At 38.5% G+C, this 25,552-nt stretch overlaps 1 protein-coding gene across 1 annotated transcript in view; it reads right to left on the bottom strand.

Moving 5' to 3' along the window:
* Positions 1-24,182, bottom strand: part of TACR3 (tachykinin receptor 3) — a gene marked incomplete at both ends in the record, with an annotated part of 36,112 nt that extends 11,930 nt beyond the window's left edge. The window contains 3 exons of the mRNA XM_084203869.1: positions 8,845-8,995; positions 10,709-10,897; positions 23,707-24,182. Coding sequence (XP_084059995.1) covers positions 8,845-8,995; positions 10,709-10,897; positions 23,707-24,182 — 816 coding nt within the window. The remainder of the gene's footprint in view (positions 1-8,844; positions 8,996-10,708; positions 10,898-23,706) is intronic.
* Positions 24,183-25,552: the final 1,370 nt, after the last annotated feature.

Genomic DNA, 25,552 nt, shown 5'->3' with positions numbered 1-25,552 from the left:
ATGCACAGTATAAAGAGATATTTAGTATTTACTCTGCTTTTACTTCTTTGTGATTGCTGCTTGAAGCATGGACAATGGGTGTGGAGAGATGTTTGTTCATGGGTCATAGTTGAGTTTTAGGATCTTGAGGCAATGAATGAAAGCTGGTACTGTGGCTGAGTGTTTTGTAGCTATTTGGAGATAGACAGCAGAGAAGAGAAGCTTCCAATAATTTTGTTATATTTCACTGTGTCAGTCATGTTCAGAGAATGATCAGGAGGATGTCTGACTTTATTTTTACCTCAATAGGAAATCTTGTTCAAAGTTATGGGCAGATCATTAAAAAGAGAACAAATTGTTAGGGAAAAAAAAATCTTAAAAAGGAGAACAGGTGAACCTTTTTTTTTTTCTGAAGTTCTATGACCATAAAACAGCTCTGTAAAAAATATTTTGTGTTTAATAGACAATGACATAATTCCCCTGTACCTTATGCCCCAGTTTTTCCCTAGGCAATTTCTAAGCATGTGAAGAGTGAGACTATGAAATAGAAATCATGATTCACAACATTAATGATTACTTTGCCCATTTCCTACATTTTCAGTAGGTTTTTAGTCCATGTACTTGGTAATAGAAAGAGTTCAACAGAACTTTTTGAAACTTAAAACCAAAGATTATTGGTTATTCTGCCTCGTCCTTCTGGAAAAAAAGGTGCCTCTTTGTGTGTATGTGTTTAGGGAGGGGGTCATACATTGCAGTTCATTTGGTAATTGTGCAAGAACTTAATGATAAATGAAAAAGCCCAAATTTGGCTTTGCTGTCAGTATTCTGTATTCTTGTGGAAATTTTTGATAACTATGGGAATGTATTACTGATCAAAATAGTAACAGATATCTTATTCTGTTAGTATTTTCACCAGAAAGATACTCATATGATATTTGGAGCCTCTTTACCCTTTTCATGTTTAAGAAAAACTTAGAGAAAATAAGCTTAAAAAAAAGTCCTATTCTGCAAACTTTTGACAGTAATAGCAATTACTTGCAAGTAGAGACTTCAACTTTAGTGTTAATAGCAATCTGGTGAGTCTGGCAGGGTGTTTGTCTTTATGGTTATGGAATGACTGCTCAAAATGTTAGTGGAGCACTAACATCTGCAGTGGGGTCCAATAACCTTCTTTATGGCCAGTCCTGGCTCACACATGCAGTGCCCTGGAGAAGGGCAGCAGGCAGGGTAAGCATCTGTGCTCTGTAGGAAACATACACAGCATCATGTCACATCTCCTTGTGTTAGCTCCATCTACATGGTTACAAACCAAATTTCAGGCATGTGTAGTGCTTTGTGAGGTCAGGCTTAGCTTCATTAGGATTGGTTTGCATCTACTGTATTAACAAGGCTATTTCATATTTCCCATGAATAGTCAGAGTTAAGGATATCATAGTTTGAGGTGCCCTGAAGCAGAATGAGAGGGAAACCTATCTTTAGTTATTAATGTTTGTAAATAATTTTACCTGTTACATTTCACTACTAAGCATGATTTGGGACATACTTAGAGAAAAACTTTCCACTGGAAAGTTGAGAGAAAAAAAATTATTGAAAGTATTTAATACTGATCTCTCTCCAATCTGGAGTATATGCTCTAAGCATCAGTCTTGAGATCTACCTAATTTAATGTATTTATTTAGGGGTTTTGTACAGCAAAATAAAGGCATGCCAGATAAGTTTGATGATAAGACACTTCTGAGCAATTTTGCTGCTGCAGAAGTAAGAATGAACTGGGATGTGGAAGAGCTGTGGGGGCAGAAGTCACAGTGCTGGTCATATACTTTGTACAGTACCAGTAGTGTTTGTGTCCCTAGGTGGGGTGGTGGCAGTGACAGATATCACAGAGCAGATAGGAACTGCTGGACTGGTACTGTGCTAGTTTTGATGGGTTGTTTTACACTGTACTTCCATAGCTATGATAATACTCAGCAAAATTCTGGGATTTGCTCAATTAAGGACTAATAAAATTATCTGCTGTGAATTTGTTTGCCTGTTGTGAACAAAAGAGGAGACAGATGTTATTGACTCATTATAGCAAGGCCAGGTCATCTGTTTCATTAAAGGAAAAAAATGAGATATTAGGATGTTCCAGATGAGGCATTCTCAGTAGAGAACAGGGAGTTACCCGTCTGCAGGACCATGGTGACGCTACATTGGTGGCATTCCTTGTCTGGTTTTGATCACTTGATGCATAAAAGAAGATGAGAAGCACTTGTTTCATTTATGTAACAAATGTAAACAAAGACTGAGAGAAGAAATGGACATAAAAACATCTATAGAGGTAACACCAGTGAGGGATTTTAAGTAATTAATTAAGGTAACTGAAAATAATGGCTTAGAGCTGTCTATAAAGAAATTTAGCCTGGAAAACTGAACTCTAGGATTGGTGAGATTTTTACAAGATGGATGTTTAAGATGATATCAAAGGAATTCTCTAAGAGTTGTTTGTGGTCACAGGCCTGAGGGCTGGTTCCTGTTCTGTTTTCATTTAATGTTTTACTATTGAAAGATACAAACTGACACTCCAGTGAGTAAGTGGAGAAAGCACTGGACAGCACAGTTTGACATCTTCCAGTATCTGCCAAACAAGGGATGAGTTTGTTTTCTGAAGAGCCTTTAAAAGCATCTGAGAATTCCTTCTTCATATTTTCTTTTTCTTTCCATTAAGTAAGAAATGTAACATTGTTGAACACAAAACTTTCATATCAATGACTCATTGATATGAAAATCTTCAAAAATATTTAATTTTGAAAGTAACTTCACAAAATCTGAGATATTTGACTACGTGATTATAACCTCAGAGGAGACTGACTTAAAAGTATGAAATCATCAAGTCAGACTAATCACTTCAGAAACTTTTTGGTCACTTGGTATTTTACTTAGGGGAAACAAGGTGTATGAGCATAAGCTGCCACTTTGGTATTTTTGTTACACCTTCAGTTGCCTGAGCAATTAATAAGGGACATTTCCATGTAAGGACTGCAGTCTTTAAAAAGCATCTCTGTTTCTAATGATTGTTGGCTGATAACAGAGCAGTGGAGTGCACAGAAGTGGTGCTAGCTGGCATAAGTTGTTCTTCAACCTCATATTACTAAGCCTTTTTTCTTTTTGAATGTGCTGAACAGTGATTGCTAAATTTGTGAATGTGGCTGCACTCAAGTACACCTGTGGATTTCAGTCACAATAGAGCTTTGGCCAGCAAGGTGCTCACAGTGCATCAGCATTTTGGATAAATGATAATTTAACTGTAGCTGCATGAAATTTCAACTAGTCTGGCAATACAGTCACCCACACGTTATAATATAAGCCATAGTGCTATGACTGTTAGATCAGTGAGATCACCTCTTGTAAAAATAGTGTTTGTTTTTCCAGCTCAATCTTCTATGTTAGTTCTCTTCTAGTATTTTTTTAGTCTGTTTTGCACTTTGTTTTCATTGCCACTCTCTGCTAAGTCAAAGAGAAGACCCATTTACAGAAGATGTGTATTGATGGACCAAAAAATTATACAGGCCCCTATTTTTGGCAGGTGATACACAGTATTCCTAGCAAACTGAGCTTCTGCACCTCATTACCCCACAACAGGATGGGTAGGTTGTTTCACACATCACTCCCAGAAATGTAAGATAGCTAAAGGGAAGAGGTGTGTGAGCAAAGTGCTCTGACACCACCATGGCAGTCATTTCTGTTCAGGTGCGCAAGCACAAATGGACCTTCAAGGTGGAAACACTGGTGCCCCATGAATAAATGAATGATGAGGAAGGCACAATGGCAGTGTAAGTTCTCTTCAGCAGACTGCTGTTGCATGGCAGGTTTGGGTGATCTGTAGTCCTACACTGTATGTAGGGTGAAGATGCCTTCACTGTACATACAGGGTGTTCTAGGATTTGGTTCTCTTTGCACATCTAAATATGTGTAGAGAATATTTGGACCTATGTGTAGCCTTGGCAAACCATTACCTGAAAAAAGACCATAAAATTGTGTTTCTTGCTGTCTGACTTTTAAAAACTAGTCACAGGTGATGACTCTGTATATAAGGGCATCAGCTGGCAAGATTGGGCTTTCCCTTGAAATCTGTAATACAAATTTGTGTAGAGTAGTTGACTGTGGGGGGGAGGGGAGGGGGGGTTAATTGAATTTAGGATAATCGAGTTAGATTTACTTTCTGCTGCATTAAATTTCTATTCCCTATGTCATTTTGAAGATGGCATACAAATACAAGTTAGTGGAGATTGCAGTGCTGATTCCCGTGCTGGGATAAGCCAGAAGATGGATTGCTTAAATAACTGACTGAAGATTTTAAACTTACCATGTCTTTATGCAGTCCCAGGAGAAAGCAATTACTTTCCAACCTTGAAGTCTGAACAAATATGTAGGATAAAAGTGAAGTTTTAAGACAGTGTAGGAAGTCACATGCAAGACAAACCCTTGGACCCAGAGTGTCAAAATATTTTGTTTCACATGGCTGGATGCAAACTTTCACAAAAGGTTTTATGAATGGAGCAATATCCAACCCTAATCTGTCTGTCTAGGCTTAGTGGTTGCTTGTTAACTAGGAGGATTTCTGATTTCAGAGTTAATTATTGGCTATCTGATCTGTGCGTTCATAGTGTAATATTTTCATCATCTATTTATTTTGAATAAGCTTTATATTATGAGTAGAGTGTTTTTTTTTTCAAATCTGTCAGCCCATAATTAATTCAGTATTTCAGGAGTTTTGATGCTGTACTGCAATGTTTTAGGCTTTGACTCTTGCTTTTTTTTTCCTTTTCCTTTTCTCTTTTTTCCTGCATCTTCTCCACAATAAATTACTCCATAGAGAAACAATTAATCTTCTATTTTTTTGGTCTGACCTGGTTGGCTACCTTTTAATGCCAACAAATGTATCATTATTTCTAACTATTGCTTCTCTTTGTGAAGTGCAGTATAAAATATATATTAATATGTTTCCATGTCATTTATTCATATGTGATAAAGAAATAAAAAAGGAAGACCTGCATTTTTAGTGGCACTGAAAGCCAGTGGGAAGTCAGGAGTATTTTTATAGCTGCACTGCTATGTAAAAACAGGACCATAAAGATATAGGACAGTTCCTTCTGAATCAGACAGCTGCCCATCCATCCTCCTGTTTTGTCTCAGAGACAGGAGAAGGTGCTGTCTATCCCATGATCCTGGCCGTTTTCCATCTTCTATTTTCCTGATACTGTCCCAGCACCCAAGATTGTATTAAAGAGGGAGTGCATGTCTGATTCATCCTTTCAGTATCTACTTGGACATTAGGGAGGATTTTTGGACATCAGGAAGCATTTCTTCACTGAAAAGGTTGTCGGCCATGGGAAAAGGCTGCCCAGGGAAGTGGTGGAGTCACTATATGTGAGAGCATTCAAGAAACGAATGGACATGGCACTAAGTGTTGTGGTCTGGTTGATAGTGGAGACCAGTCAGAGGTTGGACTCATCAATCTTGGAGGATTTTCCAACCTTTTCCAACTCAATGATTTATGAATTTGTTTGTTAATTTTTCTAAAACTTTCTGAATCCTCTGAGATCATAAGCATCTGGCAGGAGAACATCTCAGATCCCCTTTACTGACTTTTAAATTACCCTATCTTAAAGTGCTCTCTCTTCTACTAGCCTTGTGCTGCTCTTGGATTTCAGGATCCAAGAGCAGCACAAGGCTAGTAGAAGAGAGAGCTGAAATGCTGGTGCATTTCATTAGTTCTTGCATTTCAGGGTTTGGTGACCAACAGTTCTTCAGTCACTTTATCCACTACCTTTGTGTTTCCCTAAACACTGACATCTTGTCCCATGGCCTCCACGTCTCCAAACTAAAAAGTGCAGGCCATTTTAATCACTTCATAAATCCTTTGATCAGTTTTAGCTGCCCTTCTTTGGACTTTCTGTAAATCTATGAAAAGGAGGGGAAAGAAAAAGAGAACAAACCAGAGAAATATGTGTGAAGAGTTCATATAGGAGTTCTTACAGAGGCTGTGAGAAGCAAACATATGGGGCTTTTTTCTCATTTTATACTCAAATTTGAGAAAAATAAATGCATTGAAACAATGTAGCTTTTAATCAATCTTCATTGCTAAAATAAATTGAGATGACACCTCAAGCTGTGTCAGGAGAAGCAGAAAAAACAGGCAGAAGCATAAGTGTGGAGGAATGAAAATTACTGAAAAAGATGCCTGGTGACATGTTATCACAAAATAACAGTCATATTTAAAAAGAACAGTAAAAAGGAAATATAAAAGTTAAAGAGAACTTTTTCTGCTTCTCTGTATTCTTCTCATTGTGGCCAGGCAATAGCATCTTCTGATAAGATAAATGTTCTTTTTTTCAGCAAACAGTTGTATCAGAACTGTATCTCTTGATAAAAACAATACTAATTTTACTTGCAGTACATGATTATTCCCTCTTAGGGTTTAAGTAAAGCTGAAAGAATGATTGGAACTTGTGAGATAGCAAAAGCAGGGTGTGGGGACAACATCTGAGAGCAAGGATTTACAGTGGGTATAAAGAGCGTTTTTACCTGGCAAATCTTACAGTGATATTATGAGACACTTGTATAAACTTGCTATGTGTGGCACCATTGAGAATATAATTCCATGTTATGAAAACAGGAATTGCAGGACAATAAATGATGTTCAGCAGTACATCAGTCAGTCTCATGCCAGGAGCTTTAAGAAGGGATAATGGCTGCAAAGTCCCCGCATGTAGGAAAGGTCAGAAGTTCAAAAAACTGATACCAGGCAGATTTGAATGGGAAATGGGTCAGTCCCTGAGATATTTGAGCTGTGTATAAAAAAAAAAAAGGCAGAAGTAGTTTTGTAGTTCCATCCAGCCCTGAATTTCTAAATATTTTGTCTTTGACCTTACAGGTACTAAGCATGACTTTATGCTGTCCTACAGTGTGCAGTGTGAAATTCTTTTTATCCTTCATCCCTTAATGTTGCTTTCAGGAGGATTCAGGACTGTATTGCCCAATCATATATATGAAATGATGATACTTTCTGTTGAACTACTAACAACTTTCTCAAGTTTCAAATTTTTGCTGGCAAACATTGTTTCTTTTAAAGGTCTTACATGAACTGTTTACTACCATCTTAATATTAAATACTATTTCAAACAACCCAAATCCAAACAACGCAGCACCTTTGTACTGTAACATTTCCTTTTATGAAACATAGTCAACTATTTTATATATCTCCTTCATTATAAGTGCACAGATTTTTCCATATGTCTTGATACTTATGTACTAAATAGCAAGAAAAACAGATTATTTCTTTGCCTGAAAAGGGCAGCCTGCCTGTTATCAGAGGCAGGCTGAGTTATGGCTTTATTTGGATTCCAGTCTGTTAGTTCCTCTCCATGAATAACCAATTATGATTCATCTTTCCAAATACCAGTTATTTCATAAATCCTGCTGGAGAGCCCAGCAGTGTAGCTGAAGTGCTGTCATGGAGCTCTGCCCATAAAGTCACTGATGCCGTTATAATATATCTGCACCTAATTTAATTCCCTTGTTGCATGTCTTGAAGATATGCATCCCTGTACTCTCACATTAAAATCCTTTAATTAGGGATGCTCTTCCTTGTCTCTTGTATATATTTAGAATTCTAAACAGGTGCTCTTTTTAAAGTATTCAAGGGATTTAATTGGGCTCTCTGTTCCATATAGTAAAAGCCAGATTTGGTCTTCAGAGACCTCTAGTTTCTATATCACAAGATGATTATTTTACTTAGCTGTTATGTTAACAGGTCCTGAAGTTCTGACAGGTCCTGGTTCTGCAATAATTTAATAATTTCCCTTCCACATTTACTTTTGCAAGTTGTGTCTGTTACAGAGATAAAGTGATTTCTGCAGTGTCCTGAAAGAAATGAAAATGTTTGTGTTCTCCAGAATTTGCAGGGGATCTTGTGTTGTCTTAGGACCCAATTTGCCCCACTCTGCTGTTACTGCAGCCCAGTAGCATATCCACTGTTCAAACATACTCAAGCAACAGGAAGCAAACTGAGCAACTGAAAATGTGCTCATCATTGTGAATTGGAAGTTTGCATTAGAGTTTTGCATTAGTTTGCATTTTTTCAAGTCTGAAAGGTTAAATACATTTTAGTACCAAAAAATTGTGTCAGAAATAAAAAAGTAAAAGGCCGCCTTACTAAATAAGGAAAGTTAGGTTTAAGAAAAAGAATGTTGTAGGAAAGAAACCTTAATTGCACTGCAACATTAGGAAAACTGGAGATATCAAATAGTTCATAAGCAATCCCAAGTCTAGTTAGTTTAAGCAATACCTACAGTGAAAGGGATTGAAAGAAAATATCTGGGAAAACTTGTTTGCATTTCTCACAAAAAGTTATTGTTTAAAAATCTAATTAATATATTACAAGCAGGCTCATATGCATGGATCTTAATCATCTGAAAGTTACAGCAAGATTCACTTTTGTTTCAGTAGGATGAGAATCTTCCCTAACAAGAGCTAATGGTTTGCTAGTCATTGTTCTAAAACCAGTATCTGAACTCTGAAGGCTAAATGTTTTGCCTTAGCTTCCACATAGCAGACACAATGTGTGCTGCTACATGTGGAATAAGAAGTTAAAACCCAAATGTTTCCTTTATTTAATGACAAACATTAAAGTTATGAAAAGAACAGCCAGTGAACAGGGAAGACAACTTGTCAAACTTAATCAAATTTTGTATTGAAGCTGATCTCTCATTACTGCTATTTCAAGTGATTTGGTGTTTCTGAAAGAATTTACTGTGATATGTTGCAACACAATTGCAGATGATTTTATAAGTGTTCACTTAGTGGGATTTACTGGAACAGTACCTTTCTCTTAGCTTTGAGCTGCTCATGATATTTGTTGGATGTGTCACCTGGTATTTCTCCTCCCCAGAGGGTAATTCCCACCATGGAATAAGTGATGCCCATGACAAGCAGCGGGAAGCAGTAGACCAGCACAATCACAATAACATGATACCTGCAATGAAAAGATATTAAGGTGGTAAGTGCCTTCAGAGGAGCTATAGTAGTGGGATGGGCTGCTACAAGTCAAGACTTCTATTTTAGCTCAAAGCATGTTTTATATTAACTGGCTAGTCCTTGGTGTTTTCACTGTCTTTTTGAAAATCTTGAATTACACTGCAAATTTATGTACATTTTAATGCATGTGCTTTGTGGGGTGTCTAATGCTGAGCCTGCACTAGTATATTATGATATTAGGAGTGACTCTGTCATTACTGTGATTAATGACTGCAGGATAAGGTGTGTTTGTCCATAACTAGCTGAGTTGATTTAATTGCACAGCAGGAGGGAAAGCTAGGCATTTGGAGCTCCAGTCTGTACCATAAATGAAAGAGAAAAAGAAATATTTTAGTGGCATATTGATGCAAAAACCCTGATGAGAGTCCTGTCACCCACCCTTCTTCATATGACACATCTGTTGCACACAGACAACACAGATCTGCAGCCTGTGTGCAATATAGTCACTACTGCTGATTTCAGCACTGGGAAAACAAAGATAATTTCTTTTGCCTCCTGTTAGTTCCTGGTTAAATGCCAACTTCAGATGAAATCCTAGTGAATGATAAGTGAAGGGATCCCCACCTGTCACTGAGTGTGACCTTCCTGCCCTAAAGAGAAATATCTGTGAGTAGCTCCTAAAGAGATAAAAATTATATGTGACTAGAATGTCTTTCACCTGCCTGAAAAAGAGCAAAAGGTCAAATTTTATTCTAGATAGTTACACAGACTTTCAGCCTTGAACACAATGTTTTTCTTAAATGTCAGTGATGACATGAAAGGACAGATGCTTAAGTAGCCACATATTCCTAATTCTACCAGAGGGACAAATAGGATATATTTAATTTAATTGACTGATATTCTCACTTTCAGAAAGTGAAACCAGTTACAGGTTATGCAGTTTTCTCTTTTGGACTAATATCTGACATAAGTAAGTAATTGTGATAGTGTAACAGAATGAAGTGGCAAAATCCAGCCCTCCCATGAAGAGATCTAGAGAAAAAAACCTGGTTATTGCCCTCTCATTCTCTACAATTATCTGGAAGGAGATTATAGTGAGGTGGATGTTTGTCTCTTCTCCCTAGTTACAAGAGAAGAAATAGCTTCAGGCTGTGCCAGGGAAGTTTTAGACTGTCTGTTAGGAAGATTTTATCCATGAGAAGGGTTGTTGAGCATAGGTACAAGCTGCCCAGAGATCAATTGATTCACCATCCCTGGGTGTATTTAAAGCATGTAGATGTGGTCCTTAGGGACATGGTCTAGTGGTGGACTTGATGACCTTAGAAGTCTTTCCAACCCAAATGATTCTAAGGAGAGACTAGAAAGCCTTGTTTTCCTGGTTAGGATAAAGAGGAAGCTTGCTTTCAGTTGCATGTTATGTTCCCAGTTCTGACCATCTCTGTCTCTATAGAAGTAGCGATCCTACGTGCAACAATGACGGTAAAAGTGCAGAACAGGAGGGAGCACGCTCAGATGTGGAAGAGAATAAATTTGTCCTGTTTATCAATAATGCTTTATCATCCTTACTTAGAAAACTGGCTCTGCATTTCTCAAGTGATCAAAGCTGTTAGTTATTCTGCATGTAGAGTATCTGCACGCCGCCAGAGATTTTGCCAAGTCCATTTCAAGTCTCAACACCACCATGCACAAGTTTAAAAGAACAAAAGCTTACGTAAAATGCTGTTTTGGACCACCTGGCCATGCTACATAGCAAAGAGTTCTCCCAGGCATCACCTTGGTTATGGAGTATAGGCACTGGGGAAAGGCCAACAGGAATGCCAAAATCCATATGCTCCCAATGACCACCTTGGTAGCAGTTGCAGAGAGCCTAGGTTTCAAGGGATCAATAATGGCCATATATCTGTAAAAGAAAGCAAAAACCTCTGTGTAAGAACTCTTCAGAGACTCAAAGGTATCTAGAAATCAGCCAAAGGCTTAGGATAAAAGTGGAGATATTTGTCTTCTTGCAGTTCTGATGTCACTGTGCTCTTTGTGTGGTTCAGCTCCAATGAAGGCAGCTCTGGAAGGAGAAGCAGGTTCATTGGATATTATTTTGGAGCCAAGGGACACCCAGTTAATCATGTGTATATCAGTAGAGAAACTATTTTGCAAAAAGTTAGACCATTCTGTTACTGTGCAGCCTGAATGAAAAGAAACAATGCAGCTGGATCCTCTGTCACTCTGCTAGGTCATACAACATTTATTTCTTATACAAAAATTTACAGCCAAGCTGTCAGGATTATTAGTCATCTGTCCCAAAGCTAGAGGAACCTGATAAATCCATATGCATTTATTTCAGTAGAGATTGACTGACTTCAGATTGTCTGCCAAAGAGCACCAGAACAACTGATTCATATGGAGACTGAGAGAAGAGCCAGTTTAGAGCTGGTAAAAGCACTAAGGGAAATAGATGCATAAAGCAAGAAAACATCTCATTTGCCTTCTCAGTTCCCATGTTTGCAGGAAAGATAGCATTCTTTGTCCTGCCTCACAATTGTACTGGCAATTCATGTATGCTGGTAACCTTAGAAGAACATGCAAAAAAAGAAACAAAATATTTAAGTAATTACAGTGTAAGAAAGCAATGAGAAAAAGCATCTAGACAGACAGTAATAGAAAAATAAGTCTTGTTTTGTGTTTTGATCTCTGTTGCAGATACAAGGAACAAGGGAGACACAAAATTTGTATCAATCATTTTTGATGAATATATTTGAAAGACTCATTTCAAATAAATGGAGTGACATATTTTAATTGTTACAGTACACATCTAGGTTCTTGGCAGACTTGTCCAAGATTTTTACATGTAGATATTAGTCATGAGACAATAACAATAATATTTTTAAGATAATGTTCCTGATAAGAATTTGTGGAAGAATCTTTTGCATCCATATTTACGTGCTGTGGTACTCAAATTTCACTCAAGATAGTCTTTTTTTTTTTTAATTGAATCTTTGACAGATGAGTAACTACAGAACAGATATTTGTTTTAGCAAAGCTAACTCTGTTTATAGTTAATGATAAAATATAAAATATGTGATAAATCCAACATTGGTCATAAAAGTGCTATGCCTTTTCTAGTAGACATAACTACCCTAATATCTTAGAACATCTAAGTGCTGTCAGAAACAAGGAGTCATCTAAAACAGCTTCACTTCTGAATCATCAATTTCCATGTGTGGAATTTCAGGCTTGTTAATTTTTTTTTTACTGCACTTCAATATTTTTTCTCCATCAGATAACAGTTAGTTCCCCTCTCTTTCAGGTGCCTTTTGGCTTTTTATTTCAGCTAAACTGGTGCATTTGGTATTATACGGTATGAAATAATTTTGAGTGCTGGGTGTCTTCTGTTTCTTGAGAACAGCAATTGTATTGTTGCCCTCTACCACCTAGCTCCTTTCTCCTCCAAAGTGTAAGTACCACTTGGTAAAGAAGTCAAGTTTGTAGTCATGAGCCCTGTCTTTCAAATTGAGCTGGCTTTTGTGTGGACTGCCAAGCACTGTCCAAATATTTGAAGATCTTTACTTGTAGTAAGTGATAAGCTGTAAGCAAATAATAATTTTCCCCTGCTTGTGAGACTCTTAAGGCATCTCCTTCTAGCCTGGAATCATTCCTTCAAATTGCTACTTTTCTTCACATTGCACATTGCTATTATTTTATATGCTATTGTCAGATTTCTATTCATGTACAGTTTTCTTATTCCTAGTTATATTAATCTTACTCCCAATAGATACCAACAGTAGTTCTTGTTTCCCAAGATAAAATTTGGTTGTTTTATCTCTCCATCTGCCCTTTAAAGACATGGATTGTTTGGGTGAAGTGACTCATACAGCTGTGCTGATGGAAATTTTAACAACTGGCTATCTGAGTAAAATAGGTCAAAGGCCAAGGATCAGATGAAAAGCATGCTATTCATCTTTAGAGTTCAAATTTGAGTGATAAGCCAACAGCCTAGCTATTGCACAAGATTGATTACAAATATGTAGCAGGCAGTCATTCTAACAAGCAAAATGGAAAGGAAGTAGGGGAACTTTGACTATTCCCACAATAATATCTTTGTGCTGGATAGATTTAGTGGAGAGTATTGACAGCTCTGTTACAGAGCCTTTGATAACAAATCTAAGTTATTCTACTTTGCCGGTACACTTACAATTACAGTGTGTTCTCTAAGTGGCTTTTCTGAGAAACAAAAATGCTTAATTAACATAGTGAGATATTGCTTTATAACTGCAATTATTGCATTCACTCAGATTTGTCATACATGTTTGGTAGCATTTTCTTAGAGAAGCCATCATTGCCACAAGTGAGTAAAGTAGAAAATGTGGAATGAACCTTCATTGAAGGTCAAAAACTACCTCCATGTTCGAACAGAATTTGATTGTTATCTCTGTAGCCAAAAGAAGCCTTGAAAAGAACTGAGTTCTTCCTGTACTTTTAGCTGTAATTTGCAAAGGAGGCACATGTGGTCCTGCTTATGATTTTGTTTGCTGTAAATGTTATCTTGCCATTACAGGTATCTAAGGGTAGTTTGTCTTTCTCTTTAGGCTCAGTCTAAAGTAGCAGTAGAGCAGTAGCTAAATTTTCAGTTTGCTCTCGCTTTTGATCTCTCTCCATTCAGCAAGTGTGCTTCCAGCAGGAATGAAAGCTCCTGCTAGCCCAGGCTAGAGGTTCCATGCTTAGGTGTCGCTCAGAAAATCAGTGAGGTAAGGAGACTAAGGACAGGATAATGGGTATGTATGAAGAGCATTTGTCCCTGTATATTATGATTCCCCGTGGCTGACAACTGTCCTATTTCATGGTGTAGCTCTGTCATTATGGCTAAGTTTTTTGTTCTGTATGATATCCTTACATATATTAAGGATGGAAAAATGCCAGTTAGAAGGGGGAAGAGTAGACATGCTGTCTGAATTGGGCAGTGAATGGTGCTGAACATGGTGTAGAAATAAAAGAAATTGAATAGGCCAGGAGTGAAAGGGAGAATGATGAGGTATATAGGATCTAGCAAAAGAACTGAGACTAGGGAGCAGTTTCAATGAAAAAAAAATAGAAGTGAAAAGAGAAGAATGAGAAACTACTAGGAGAAGCAAAGAAAGGAGAATTGTAGAATAACAGCATATAGAAATGGTGTTGAGAGAAGAGAGAATAAGAAAGGAAACTGGGGGTCATGTAAGAGCAAAAGACATGACAGAAATCAGCCCTAGCGTAGCAGAGATTCCAAGGTAAGTAGAAGTGGTATCAAACCAGAACATTTTGGCACTGTGGCTATGTGGTGGCAAGTCCTTCTGCCTCTGCAGGTGTATGGGAGAGAACTCCCAGAAAGTTTTTCTCTCTGTTATCAGCCAACCATAAACAACGTGCAAGGGGGACAGCAGGACTTCTTGGATGCTCTGAAGTCATCTGTCTTACAGACTGTTCTGCTACTCCACAGTTCTTTCAAGTAGTCTGAGCTTTATCATAGAATCATATAATAAGCTGAGTTGGAAGCGATTCATGAGGGTCATTGAGTCCAACTCCTGCCCCTGCACAGGACCATCCCCAAGAATCACACTCTGCGCCTGAGAGCATTATGCAACTGAGGCTGTGCTGTGCCCACTTCCCTGGGCATCCTGTTTCAGTGCCCAACCATCCTCAGGGTGAAAAACCTTTTCCTGATACCTGACCTAAACCTCCCCTGGCTCAGCTTCATGCTATTCCTCTGGGTTCTGTCACTGGTCAGGAGGGTGAAGAAATCACTGCCTGTCCTTCTGCTTTCCCTCGTGAGGATGTTAGAGACTGCAGTGAGGTCTGCCTTCAGTTTCCTCTTCTCTAGGCTGAGGAAGCCAAGTGACCTCAGCCACTCCTCATAAGGCTTTCTCTCCAGACCCTTCACCAGCCTTGTAGTCCTCCTCTAGATGCTCTCTAGACAGATTAATGTCTTTATGTAGTTGTTCTGAAGCCAGTGACAAATGCAGAAGCCCTCATAGGTTCACCATGTTCTGTGATATTTATACACAGACCTTGTACCTTTCCACACCTCCTCTCCAGGGACAGTAAAATATGGTAGGCATTTGAGCTGAAGAAGGATTTCTAATGGCTACAAGCAACTGAAGCCTTGTTACACTACTGAAAAGCATGCTGAAGCCACACAGACATTTTTTCAGTGGGGTGCTGTGACAATTTGCTTTTACAGTCTTTGGACAGTTACTGTTCAGTCTGTCACCAGGTTTGAGCAGTGTGATTCCCTGCTGAATAAAGGACTCTGAACTCCCACTGAGGTGGTTTGATTTAAAGATGGGACTTGTAATGATTTCTCACTCCAGTGGGAGCTGCTGATAGCGCCACAGATAGCTTATTCTACACAACAAAGCAGGGATGTATACAAATATACACTGCTGGAAGGAATGAAGTCGTTATACTCATCAAAACAAGCAAAAATTATTATTACCCTACCCACAAAACACTTATACTTGAAAAATAATTATAAGATGGAATATGCATATTTAGAAATGCAGGGATGGAAATATGTGCAGGTAGAGTTCAAGCCAGCACTTCCAAGAATGTGGATTGCTCAGTAACTACACCATGTTCTTCTATTTATGACTCCAAAGCATTTTAGGCAGCCATTCAGTTTCATATGCGCATCATTAGCACATGATTTTTTTTTATGGCCATATGACATCCCACTGTTGTCACTTCTCTTACAGCTTTATCTTGTGTTAATCTTTGTCCCTAATTGATTACTGCTGAAGTCAGCAAGAGTCTTTCCACTGAGCTTAATGAGAAATCATTCAGGCTGCACAATACAATGGCTGGTGCATCATGGTGTACTTGCTGCTGCGCTCTTTTCATAGCTGCTGGGGTTAGAACAGGTCCAGTTCCCTTCTGAACGGATCTGTTTGTCTAGAGTCTACAATTTAGACTCTTCTCTTCTTGTGTCTTGGGTTCACCACACATCAAGAAAACCTGTTTTTTCTGAAATAAAAGTAGAGACGGTCTTCTTTTGAATAGCGTTGGTAAACTTTAAGCCAGTAGTTTTAATGGCAACATAATCATGTATCTCTCTTACAGTTTTCAAGTAACAAGAGCCAAATAGCTGCTACATACTATAAAAGCTTGAGAAGTTTGTCTATTATGGTCCCAACAATAGAAAAGGTAAAAAAATAAACCTAATTTGTCTTCTTGTAAAATAGCATACACTGGCTAATACAGCCAGGAAGACCTTTTATCTTTAACACGTATTTTGGAAAATTGTGGCAAAAATACACAAGATGATGTTAAAACAAAATTGTGTTCAAAATTGGATCCTACAAATGCCTGTCTGGAGACCCAGCTGGAAGCCTTTAATCATCCTAACTGATTTGTTTCACCTGTTTACAATGTGTTTATAAACTCACATGGGGCAAAATGTAATCATCCCAGATTGTAACAGGAAATTGGAACTTGACAAAGAAAGAGACAGAGAAAAATCATAATGCTTGCATGTAAGTGACTTGTCAACAGGAGACAGCAGAGCATGCTTCTTTCATGAATACACAGAGGCTTTTATTCCCTCAAGACAGAAGCTGATCTTGAGACTTTGTATTTAGAATCAACTGGTATTTAAAAATATGAAAGAAATTTCTGTGATTCCCTGCCCTTGTTTAGAACACTGCTGTGGAAAATCCTCCAAAATGTAAGCTATATAGAGTAGACTAAAGGTGATGGAATGAACTGAAATTTTATAGGCATTTTTTGTATCATGAAAACCAAATCTTTGACTTTTGTATTCTTTAATCTGTATCTGCTATCTACTAGAACAAGGCTCCTTCTTTTTTTGTGGGACTGGTTTGTATTCATTTATTTAGTCTGACTTTCTCTGCAGGAAGAGTTGCTGTGGGCATTTCTGTAGAACTATAACTGACTGTTGAGAAAGACTTGTTTTGGTGCCCTGAAGGGTCTGTTGTGCAGTGTTCACCTTAAAGCTAATGCCATAAAGGAGGTGTGCGACAGCATGACAGATAAACACATGGTACATTTGAGATATCAGTGGGCAATACCCCAGGAGTATAATTTGGCCTTGATTTACCCAGAGGAATGTGTGTTGCTCTGAGTGAGTAACTATTTGTGCTTTGAGCAGGGGGAAACACTGATGTTTTTCTGAAATCAGGGGTAGCTTCTAATGCCTTGCTTACAAGCACCTCTTAAAATCTAAAACCAGTAATATTGAAAATTTTCAGGATGACTGAGCTCTCATAAACAGTGCTTTCTACTTGAGGAGGATCTGGTAACTGAGCAGTGGGCTAGATTTTTATGAGTATGCAATTGATTTTATGCAATGTATTCTATACCTATGAATATTGATAGAAAAGATCTGTCTCATAAAATGATAGACTGACTTCCCCTGAGAGGAAGGTTTCTGTTTCTCCTTTTCTTTTAACATCATCTACCTAGGCTGTTGAGGACCAGTATCAGTGCAAAGTCTGTAGAAACAGCTCCAGCTAAATTAAACCACTGTTAGTGTCAACATTTCTGCCACTGTCATCTACATGGCTTCCTTCTTGTTTCTGCAGTAATCTTGAAATAATTTTATTTTAGGGGAACAGTAATATGTGAATGATACAACTTTCTCTCCTGGCTGGTAACTTAGTCAGAAAAACATGCATTTAGGCAATAATATTTAAGAAAACAAATAAACAAAACAAACCTCTCCCCAAAAAACTCATCACCCCAACCCTTGACTAACTTTAAGTACCACAGGCTGCATTGCATAGTAAACCACAGAACATATTTTAATAGTTTTCATTAAATAATAAATAAGAGTATGCATTTTAGGCTGAGACTCTGTCTAAAATGAACTTCTTGTTTGAACATAAGGTTAAAACTTAGTGGATATTTCCTCTCTGGAGCAAGAGTTCTGGGGGCTTGTTGTTGTTGTAAATGTTGCTTATATTTCTCAAGATACTAGTGTATCAACCTCTTTTTTTACAGCACCTTTTGAAAGGAGCTTATTAAATAGAGTATTTACTCAGTACATAAAAAAAAAAAAAAAGGAAAAAAATTACTGTTCTACCTGTATTTTTTTTGCTGGACTGCCCCAGTATGTTATTAATAACATAACTCTGACATGAATTTTGACCAAAACTGCAAAAAAAATCCTGTCTTTTTGCCCAATCACTATGAAATTGTACCATTGCAAGAAAAGGTTTATTTTTCCTAGGCCTGTGCATGCTGAATCCTGTAGCCATTGCATCAAAGTGTTCTGCAGAAATTATTTCACCTCTTTACCAAGAGAGGAAGAGAATTGTCAAGTGCAGAAACATATTTTTAGACCCCCAGATGATAGAGAGTCCTTTGTGTTTCAGCTCTTGATATTTGAAACCCTTAATGCCCTCCTATTGAACTATCTCTCTAGTTCTGAGAACTAAGAGTTTTCAGAGGGCAGCCCAGATACTGGAACCCAGAAATAAGATGTGCTTCATCTTCAAATACTCTTTGAGGAAGACAGAGAAATGGGGAAGGGATTTCCTCTTTGAATTCTATAGTTTGACTGGCAAAGTAACAATAGAAATAATAGTGAACATTTCTAAAGCATATCTTGCATTTTTTCACTTTGTGACGTGCAGCGACCAAGGCTGATTCCTGAAGTTGTGATTTTGAATTTATCCATCAGTTTGAAAAAACAATTTGTTGCACTTTAGTGTGGTGGTAGGTAGTGTTTTCTTGTAGCTATGTGGCATGAGAGGCTTTAGGAAAAGCCAGCTAACAGTAAAGTGGCATCTTATGGAAAAAGACAGAAGCACTATCATTTCTTATAGTGAAAATATTCTCAGGTATGAGTGGGAGGTCTCTAGCCTGTGAAGCACAATAAGCCTGAAAAAAACTCCTTCTCCTTTTTTCTTGTTCTGATGCTCATCTCTCTCTCACAAGTCTTCAGTGCAAATTCTCACTTCTTTTTAAATGAAAACCATTTACTTTGAGACATCTAAATTTGAGGGAAAGGGAATGAGAGAAGGGCCAAAGGCTGCAGTTCTCTTTGAGCAGAGCTCTGTGCCAGGCATGGCAGCTGGCTGGGCAGTGCAGGTTTCCTTCTGTCACTGCTTCAGCCTCCTCCACTCACCAGTGAGCCAAGCACAAAACACTTGGTGCCAAGCTCACGTTCAAGGATGCAAATACCAACAGATCTTCTTGATGTGCATCTTCTGTTGACACTGCTGCCATATGATCACAACACAGGGTCATGCCCTGTGCACTCCGTGTCTTAACCTGCCAGAAATGTTTGAGATCATTTTTACACGTACACATTTTTCTGTACTTTATTATTTCTGAGCACACAAGGCAGGTAACAGATACGTAATAGCAGTCAGATAATAGATGGCTTGGAAGAAATATCAGTTTAAAATGCTTATGGTGCATGAAGGCCTTTAGCAATTTGTCCCAGGAATGGGAAATCAGGCAGAGAGTGATACCAAAAATGTATTCTGCTGGAAAGATAAGACATTTTTGTGCCGACTGCCTACGTCAGAATTTCAGTAACATTAATTTAGAGGGCTTATGGTACTATTTTGTGACAATAGTAACTGCACTTACTTCAGTCTCTCACCTGGAGAGATTGAAGAGTCTAAGTGATATTTTGAGGATGTGAGTGTATATATGAGTTGGGTTTTATTTTATAAGGTGAATCCTGCGTTTATGTCTCATGTCTATCTTCTGTTACAAGCTTGTATCATTACTTTTGCTGCAGTCTGAGTGTATACAGAGATTATTAACAGCCATCAGCAACTGAACAATGTCACAGAAAAAAAGAAAACTGACACAGTATATGTATGCTTCTGTAGATATATTAAAAGTGAGAAAATAAGGTGGGAGACCAGAATGACAGGTATTGAATAAGGACATACAATATGCATGCTAGAAACTAGGTAATACTAAGGTTCATAAAAAAAGAGAGAAGACTGTGTAAGAGGAGAAATAAAATTGAATATTAAATATAAAGTCACATAAAATGAAACAAATGTTTTTTGCCTTCAAAGACCAAAAACTTGCAGGCATACTAGAAAGAAAACAAATGGTAAGATACGAATAGAATCAGCAACTACTCATCATTGCTATTAGAATACTTTTAAGTCCAGAGGAGTTGCTTTTACAAAGAGTTAAATTCATTGATATGTGAAAATCATTATGGAATTGCAGAGAGAAAAGTAACTGAGAAGTATTACAGTAAATGTGCTAAAACCAGGGGAAAATGCATAGTACTAAGTGCTCTATGGAAGGCATGTAATTTTGTGCTATATTGCTACATCCCCAAACTTCCACTGTAATCATCAAGCATCTGCAGAGAATTTTTAGGCCTACACACAAAACTGGTTGTATAACGAAGCAATCTCAAGACTCAAAAGTAATTGCTGGCATACCTGAACCACCTTCTTTGCATGCTGAGGTCTCGTAGAAAAGGACAGCAGGTCTTCAATGGCCAGGTGGTCTAAATTCTGCACAATTTACTGTCATTAGTATGTCCAAGAACTGTACTGCAGTCACACACTGTATTGCCATGATCACAGATGGACCCTTCAGGATCATGCACTGGTCAGTGACAAGGACATATTGGCTCCAGAATTCTCTCTTATTCAGTTTATTTTGGTCTACTTACCAGTTTATCCCCACAACAGAGCTAAAGGAACTGTTGCACTGGAAGCAATGGAACTGTGGAACTGTGCAGTATGAACTATAGAATTATGCAGGAATGAATGCCCATGAAGCAGCACAGAGTAAAATCTCTGCTGCTTCTCGTGCCTGAAACAACTTGGTTTGAGCTACCTGTGCCATCTTTGCTTGCTGTAGACTGCAAACAGCCTGCTGGGAAAGAAGGAGAAAGCAGGGGAAAAAAGGCCACTAGGAAGGAATGGTCAGAAGTGAATAAACCCAAATGAATTTGAGTCTGTGTTCAAGGACCAGGATCTTCAGTCTTGGATACTTGAATCCTCAGCTCCAGCTGCAGCTCACCCCCACTGCAGGAAGTGCCTAGTTCACAAAGCTCTGGGTCAGTCCAGTAATATCACAATTTACAGAGCTTAGAATGTCCTACAGAATCAGATGTGAAAGGAAACATGTACTGTCCATGACCTCTGCTCAGTGATGTCCAGGTTCACAGTCACACATTTATACTCTATGAACATTTGGATGTTCTAAATCAACCAGTGGAGCGTATCACACCATACTTTTTAGTGAGTTCCTACCCATGGCCTTTAGTATTTTGGGATGGTAACAATTTCTAAAGGAAAATCATCTGATCCCATAATTTCAGTTCCCTTAGCACCTTTATCCTGATTTGTAGCTTTTGTTGTTTTAAATTTTTTAATTAAAAGAATGTGTAAGGATGAGTTTACTGGGTTAAAATGGCTGAACTTTTATGAAAGGCAAACAGGAATCAAAGTTTTAAAAGACATTCACCCAGCAGATCTTTGCCCTGGAATAGGGCAGTCTGTACATCCAAGGACATTCCTTGGGATCTATTTTGACCCTTGGGTTTCCTCAGCTTGGCAGAATTGCTTTGCAGATGTAGCCAGGGAATGTTTAAAGGCACTGAATGCATCAGGTGTGATTTGATATAAAAGGAAAAGGAATAGCAGTGAGAATAGGGAAGGAGGGGTTAGACTGCTCTTCTGTTTGTTTTACATGATGTTGCATGGTACTGCAGAGAGCTCACCTGAACACAGCTGTGCCATTGTTCGTTGGGAAGATTTTAATTTGCCTTTGGAGGCAGGTGAACTTGGAGGATGTGATGGGGCGCAAATAGTGATTTCTTCAGGGGATTTTCTGACAAGAACTAGATCAGAGTGAATAACAGTAGCTATTTACTTACCTCTGAGCACCAGCATTTTGCACTGCTACACCAAGGAAAACATTTCCAGTAGATGTCTCTGTCCATTGCACTTTAGTCAGTACGGAGCAGAGCTATTTTCTCTCACTCTGGAAATGCATTTGGATTCCTGTGGAACTGTATTCACTTTTGTTTCAAATTTCCTAGCATAAATTTAGGAACTGCCAAAGTAGTACGTACTACATCTCTGTGGATAATTTTGTCAGGAAAAATGAAATAAAACATTACTCAAAGCATCCCTGTAACTGCTCAACTGATGGCTTGATGAGCTGCAGCAGTAACTACTAAATATGCAGCTCTAACTGTTAAATACTTCAATTACAGCCCTCTTATGTTTCTGAAAACCTCAAGCTAGATGAGAATCTCAAATGAAACTCAAAAACACAATGAAAGAAATCTCTTCCTGGTCAAAGGTAGTAGCACAGGTGATACACTATCTTCTCAGTTTTTAATGGGGATTAACATTTGAGAAGATACCTGACTGGCAGGAGGAAGTGCACTGATTTCCTCATGTCTTCTCCCATCCTCAGAGCAGAAAAGTACAAGAGTTGCCAAGAATCTAATTTGCTCTTTCATTTCTAGCTTTACAGAACAGAAAGGCATCTTGCTGAGAATGCCACTGAAAATTTTCAATTGGTAGAATAAACAGAAAAGTATTATTATGAACTTGTCCACAAGTACAAAAGGCACAGCAATGTTTCCCAATCTTTGTACCTGGAAATGAGAAATAACATTTCAGAAAGTGGATTGAACCTTATAAAATCTTAACTACCATCACTTGGAAATACTACAGCTCTGACAATTCAGAAAATGTGTACAATGTGATTTGAATATGTAGAAGGAGTTCAGTGAGTAATTTCAGTGTATTGCTGAGAGGAATAAAAGACCTGAGATACAAATCAATCTGTTTTTCTAAAAACAAAACCAAAAAACCCACTAAGTTATCTCTCCAGCACAGCAAATGTGAAAACAATAATAAAGAAAGAAACATTTTCCAGGGGAGACTCAGCGCACTCTCTGAGAAACAAAGTCCATCAGTCCATCTGTGTAGGAAACCCAGCAACTACATCTCCCCTTTGCTGTATGGACACTACAACTGTCTTATTCCATTATTGTCAGGAGTACAAAGGTAAAGTTTTTCCCAGACCTTTTTTCTTTGACAGTCACAAAGCTTTATTTTGCTTCAAGAACTCAGAAAAAACCTGAGCACTTTGAAACTGTTCTTACCAGACCTCTAGATCTGCACAGATGGCAATGTAAATAGTCTCATTAGTTAAAATCAGCAGGAATTAAGCATCTCAGAGCTGACTGTGAGAAAAAAAACAGGATCTGAAGTGATTTTTGAAGAGGAGGCAAATGCCTCTGCCATCTGCAGAAATACAGAGAAGAGGGAAATTTGAAATCCTCTCCCTTTACACACACACACACACACACACACACACACACACACACACACACACACACTCTGCAACTCCAAATCAGTATATATTAGATGCCTGGCTGAGAGACAGACTGTTTTCACAGTGGGAAGCAAAACCCTGAGTTGCTGTTACAGACTAAGTATTGAAAGATAGAGCACAGAAAGCAGCCAAAGTCAAACAGAGAGAGGAAATGTTTGTTACAAAAGAAAGCAGAAGGATAAAAACAATGGAAGACTGAAGGAAAAAGCCCAGGAGAAAAAGCGTGTTAGGGAGAGATCCTAAAGAAGAACAGAGGAGCACAATGAACGAACTACTGAGGTCTTTGCTTCTCATCACTATGATTGTTATCTCTGCCTTTTTATTTTGGCAGAGAATCTGATCTCAGCCTCTCACCCCTAAACTTGTCTCTTTTCTCACCTGTCCACAGCGATGGCTGTCATAGAGTAGATGCTGGCGAAGACAGCTGTGATTGGGAAGAAGTTGTGGAAGCGGCAGTAAGCCTCTCCAAAGTACCACTCGCTGTGCAGCGCATAGATGAAGTTGATGAGAGTATTGAAAGCAGCCATGGAAGCATCAGAGAAGGCCAGATTTACCAGGAAGTAATTTGTCACCGTCCTCATGCGCTTGTGAGCCAGGATAATCCAGATGACAATAAGATTCCCAAAAACGGCCACTGCCACCACACCACCATAAGCCAGAGACCACAGGGCAATGCGCCAAGAAGGTTGCACAAACTGATTGGAGAAGTTGCCTGCTGAGGAGGCTGCAGGGGCAGAAGCATTTGCAGCTGGTGCTTCCAGAGCCTGTCCCCAGGGATCGCCTGTTTCAGCCAGGCTCACGTTCCACCTGCTGCTCGCGCTCATGTTCCACTCGCCTGTGGGGACTGAAGTCATCTTGGGTGCTGCTCTCCTCTCTTCCAGAAATGATGTACCTGTCCTGCCTCCCTCTCCCAACCCTCCAAAATCCCCACCAACAGATAAGAAGAGGGAAGGAAGAGAAGGGGAAGTAAGGCAGCACAGCAGGTACTGGAAAGGAGAACTCTGTCTGAAAAAATCTTTGGCTATGCTGTTCAAACTGTTAGAAATGCTCTAACAGACAAGTCAGGAGAGCTACCTCAGAGTAGAACAGCATCCTGTGTCTCCTCTGTACAGCCTCTTGCTTTTGATTTTGCTTAAGGAGAAGGGGACTGGGAGCCAAGGCACATTTTATAGGCTTGTGAGTTCCCAGCGTCACGAAGGGAGTGGAGCGGTAAGCTCCATCGGCTGGTAAGCTAACAGCTCTTTCCCTCTGCTCTCCCTCCCCTTGTATGTCATTCGTTGCCAGCAGCAGGCACTTTCAGGAGCTGTGGAAAGCATCACAGGGAAAATGAATTATCATCTCGTTTATGTTGAGAGATTTGTTTTATACTGTCTTTCTTTAAGATTCATTATTGTGCATTCTTTTTTAAATAGTCTTTTTGCCCTGTGTTTGCAGGGCTAATCAGCTGGCTTAGTTGAAATTCCCAGGACTGAGGCTGCCTTTTTTATTAAAGCTCTTTCCAGATGAATTTATTCCAGATCAATTCAGAGCTGCTTTTTTGCTGCTGTCTTTTTATTTAGTACACACTTTCCTTGAAACCGTTCTGTTACCTACAGATTTAGAATAGTGACTCTTTCAGACAAACAAATACATTCTGCTGCTCTCTAATTTCACTTTTCATTCTGTAATATGTAATTGATATCAAGAAATATTTATAAGCTATTTGCATGTTCAGCAGTTACTGATTTTTACTGAAACAGTATGCAGCCCTAAACACAGGTGTCCCTAGTAATGGGCAAAATATTAGTGGCTTATTTTCTTTGTGTCTTTGAAAAAAGAAAATTAGTTCTTTTTCCTGATTTGCATTTATTTCATGCTTAGTACTATTATTATTTTGAGCAACCAATATTTTAATGTGCAGCGATTTCTACAATGGTATAAAAGGGTAAATGAGGAAATTTAACACCCAATGTTTTCAAATCCAAAATCACTTTTCTTGTTAATATGTTAACAACAGCTGGCATTAGGAATCCATGTTTTATGCAAGGATTGATTGCAAGGGACTTCAGCTAACAAACCTTTGTTATTCAATAGGCTGCAGTCTTAAGGGAGAAAATGTGTTTTAGTGCCAATCTTTCATGTTTCAACAATTTAGAGCTACTACTTGTCATCAGCAGAGGTTTCAATTGTATCACAGCAGTGGGAGCTATTCAATGTCCCTATCAGCAATGACACATTCAGTACT

Source organism: Fringilla coelebs (assembly GCF_963513975.1).
Source record: "Fringilla coelebs genome assembly, chromosome: 4".
Classification (NCBI taxonomy): Eukaryota; Metazoa; Chordata; class Aves; order Passeriformes; family Fringillidae; genus Fringilla; species Fringilla coelebs.
This window is presented reverse-complemented; position numbering and strand designations above follow the sequence as displayed.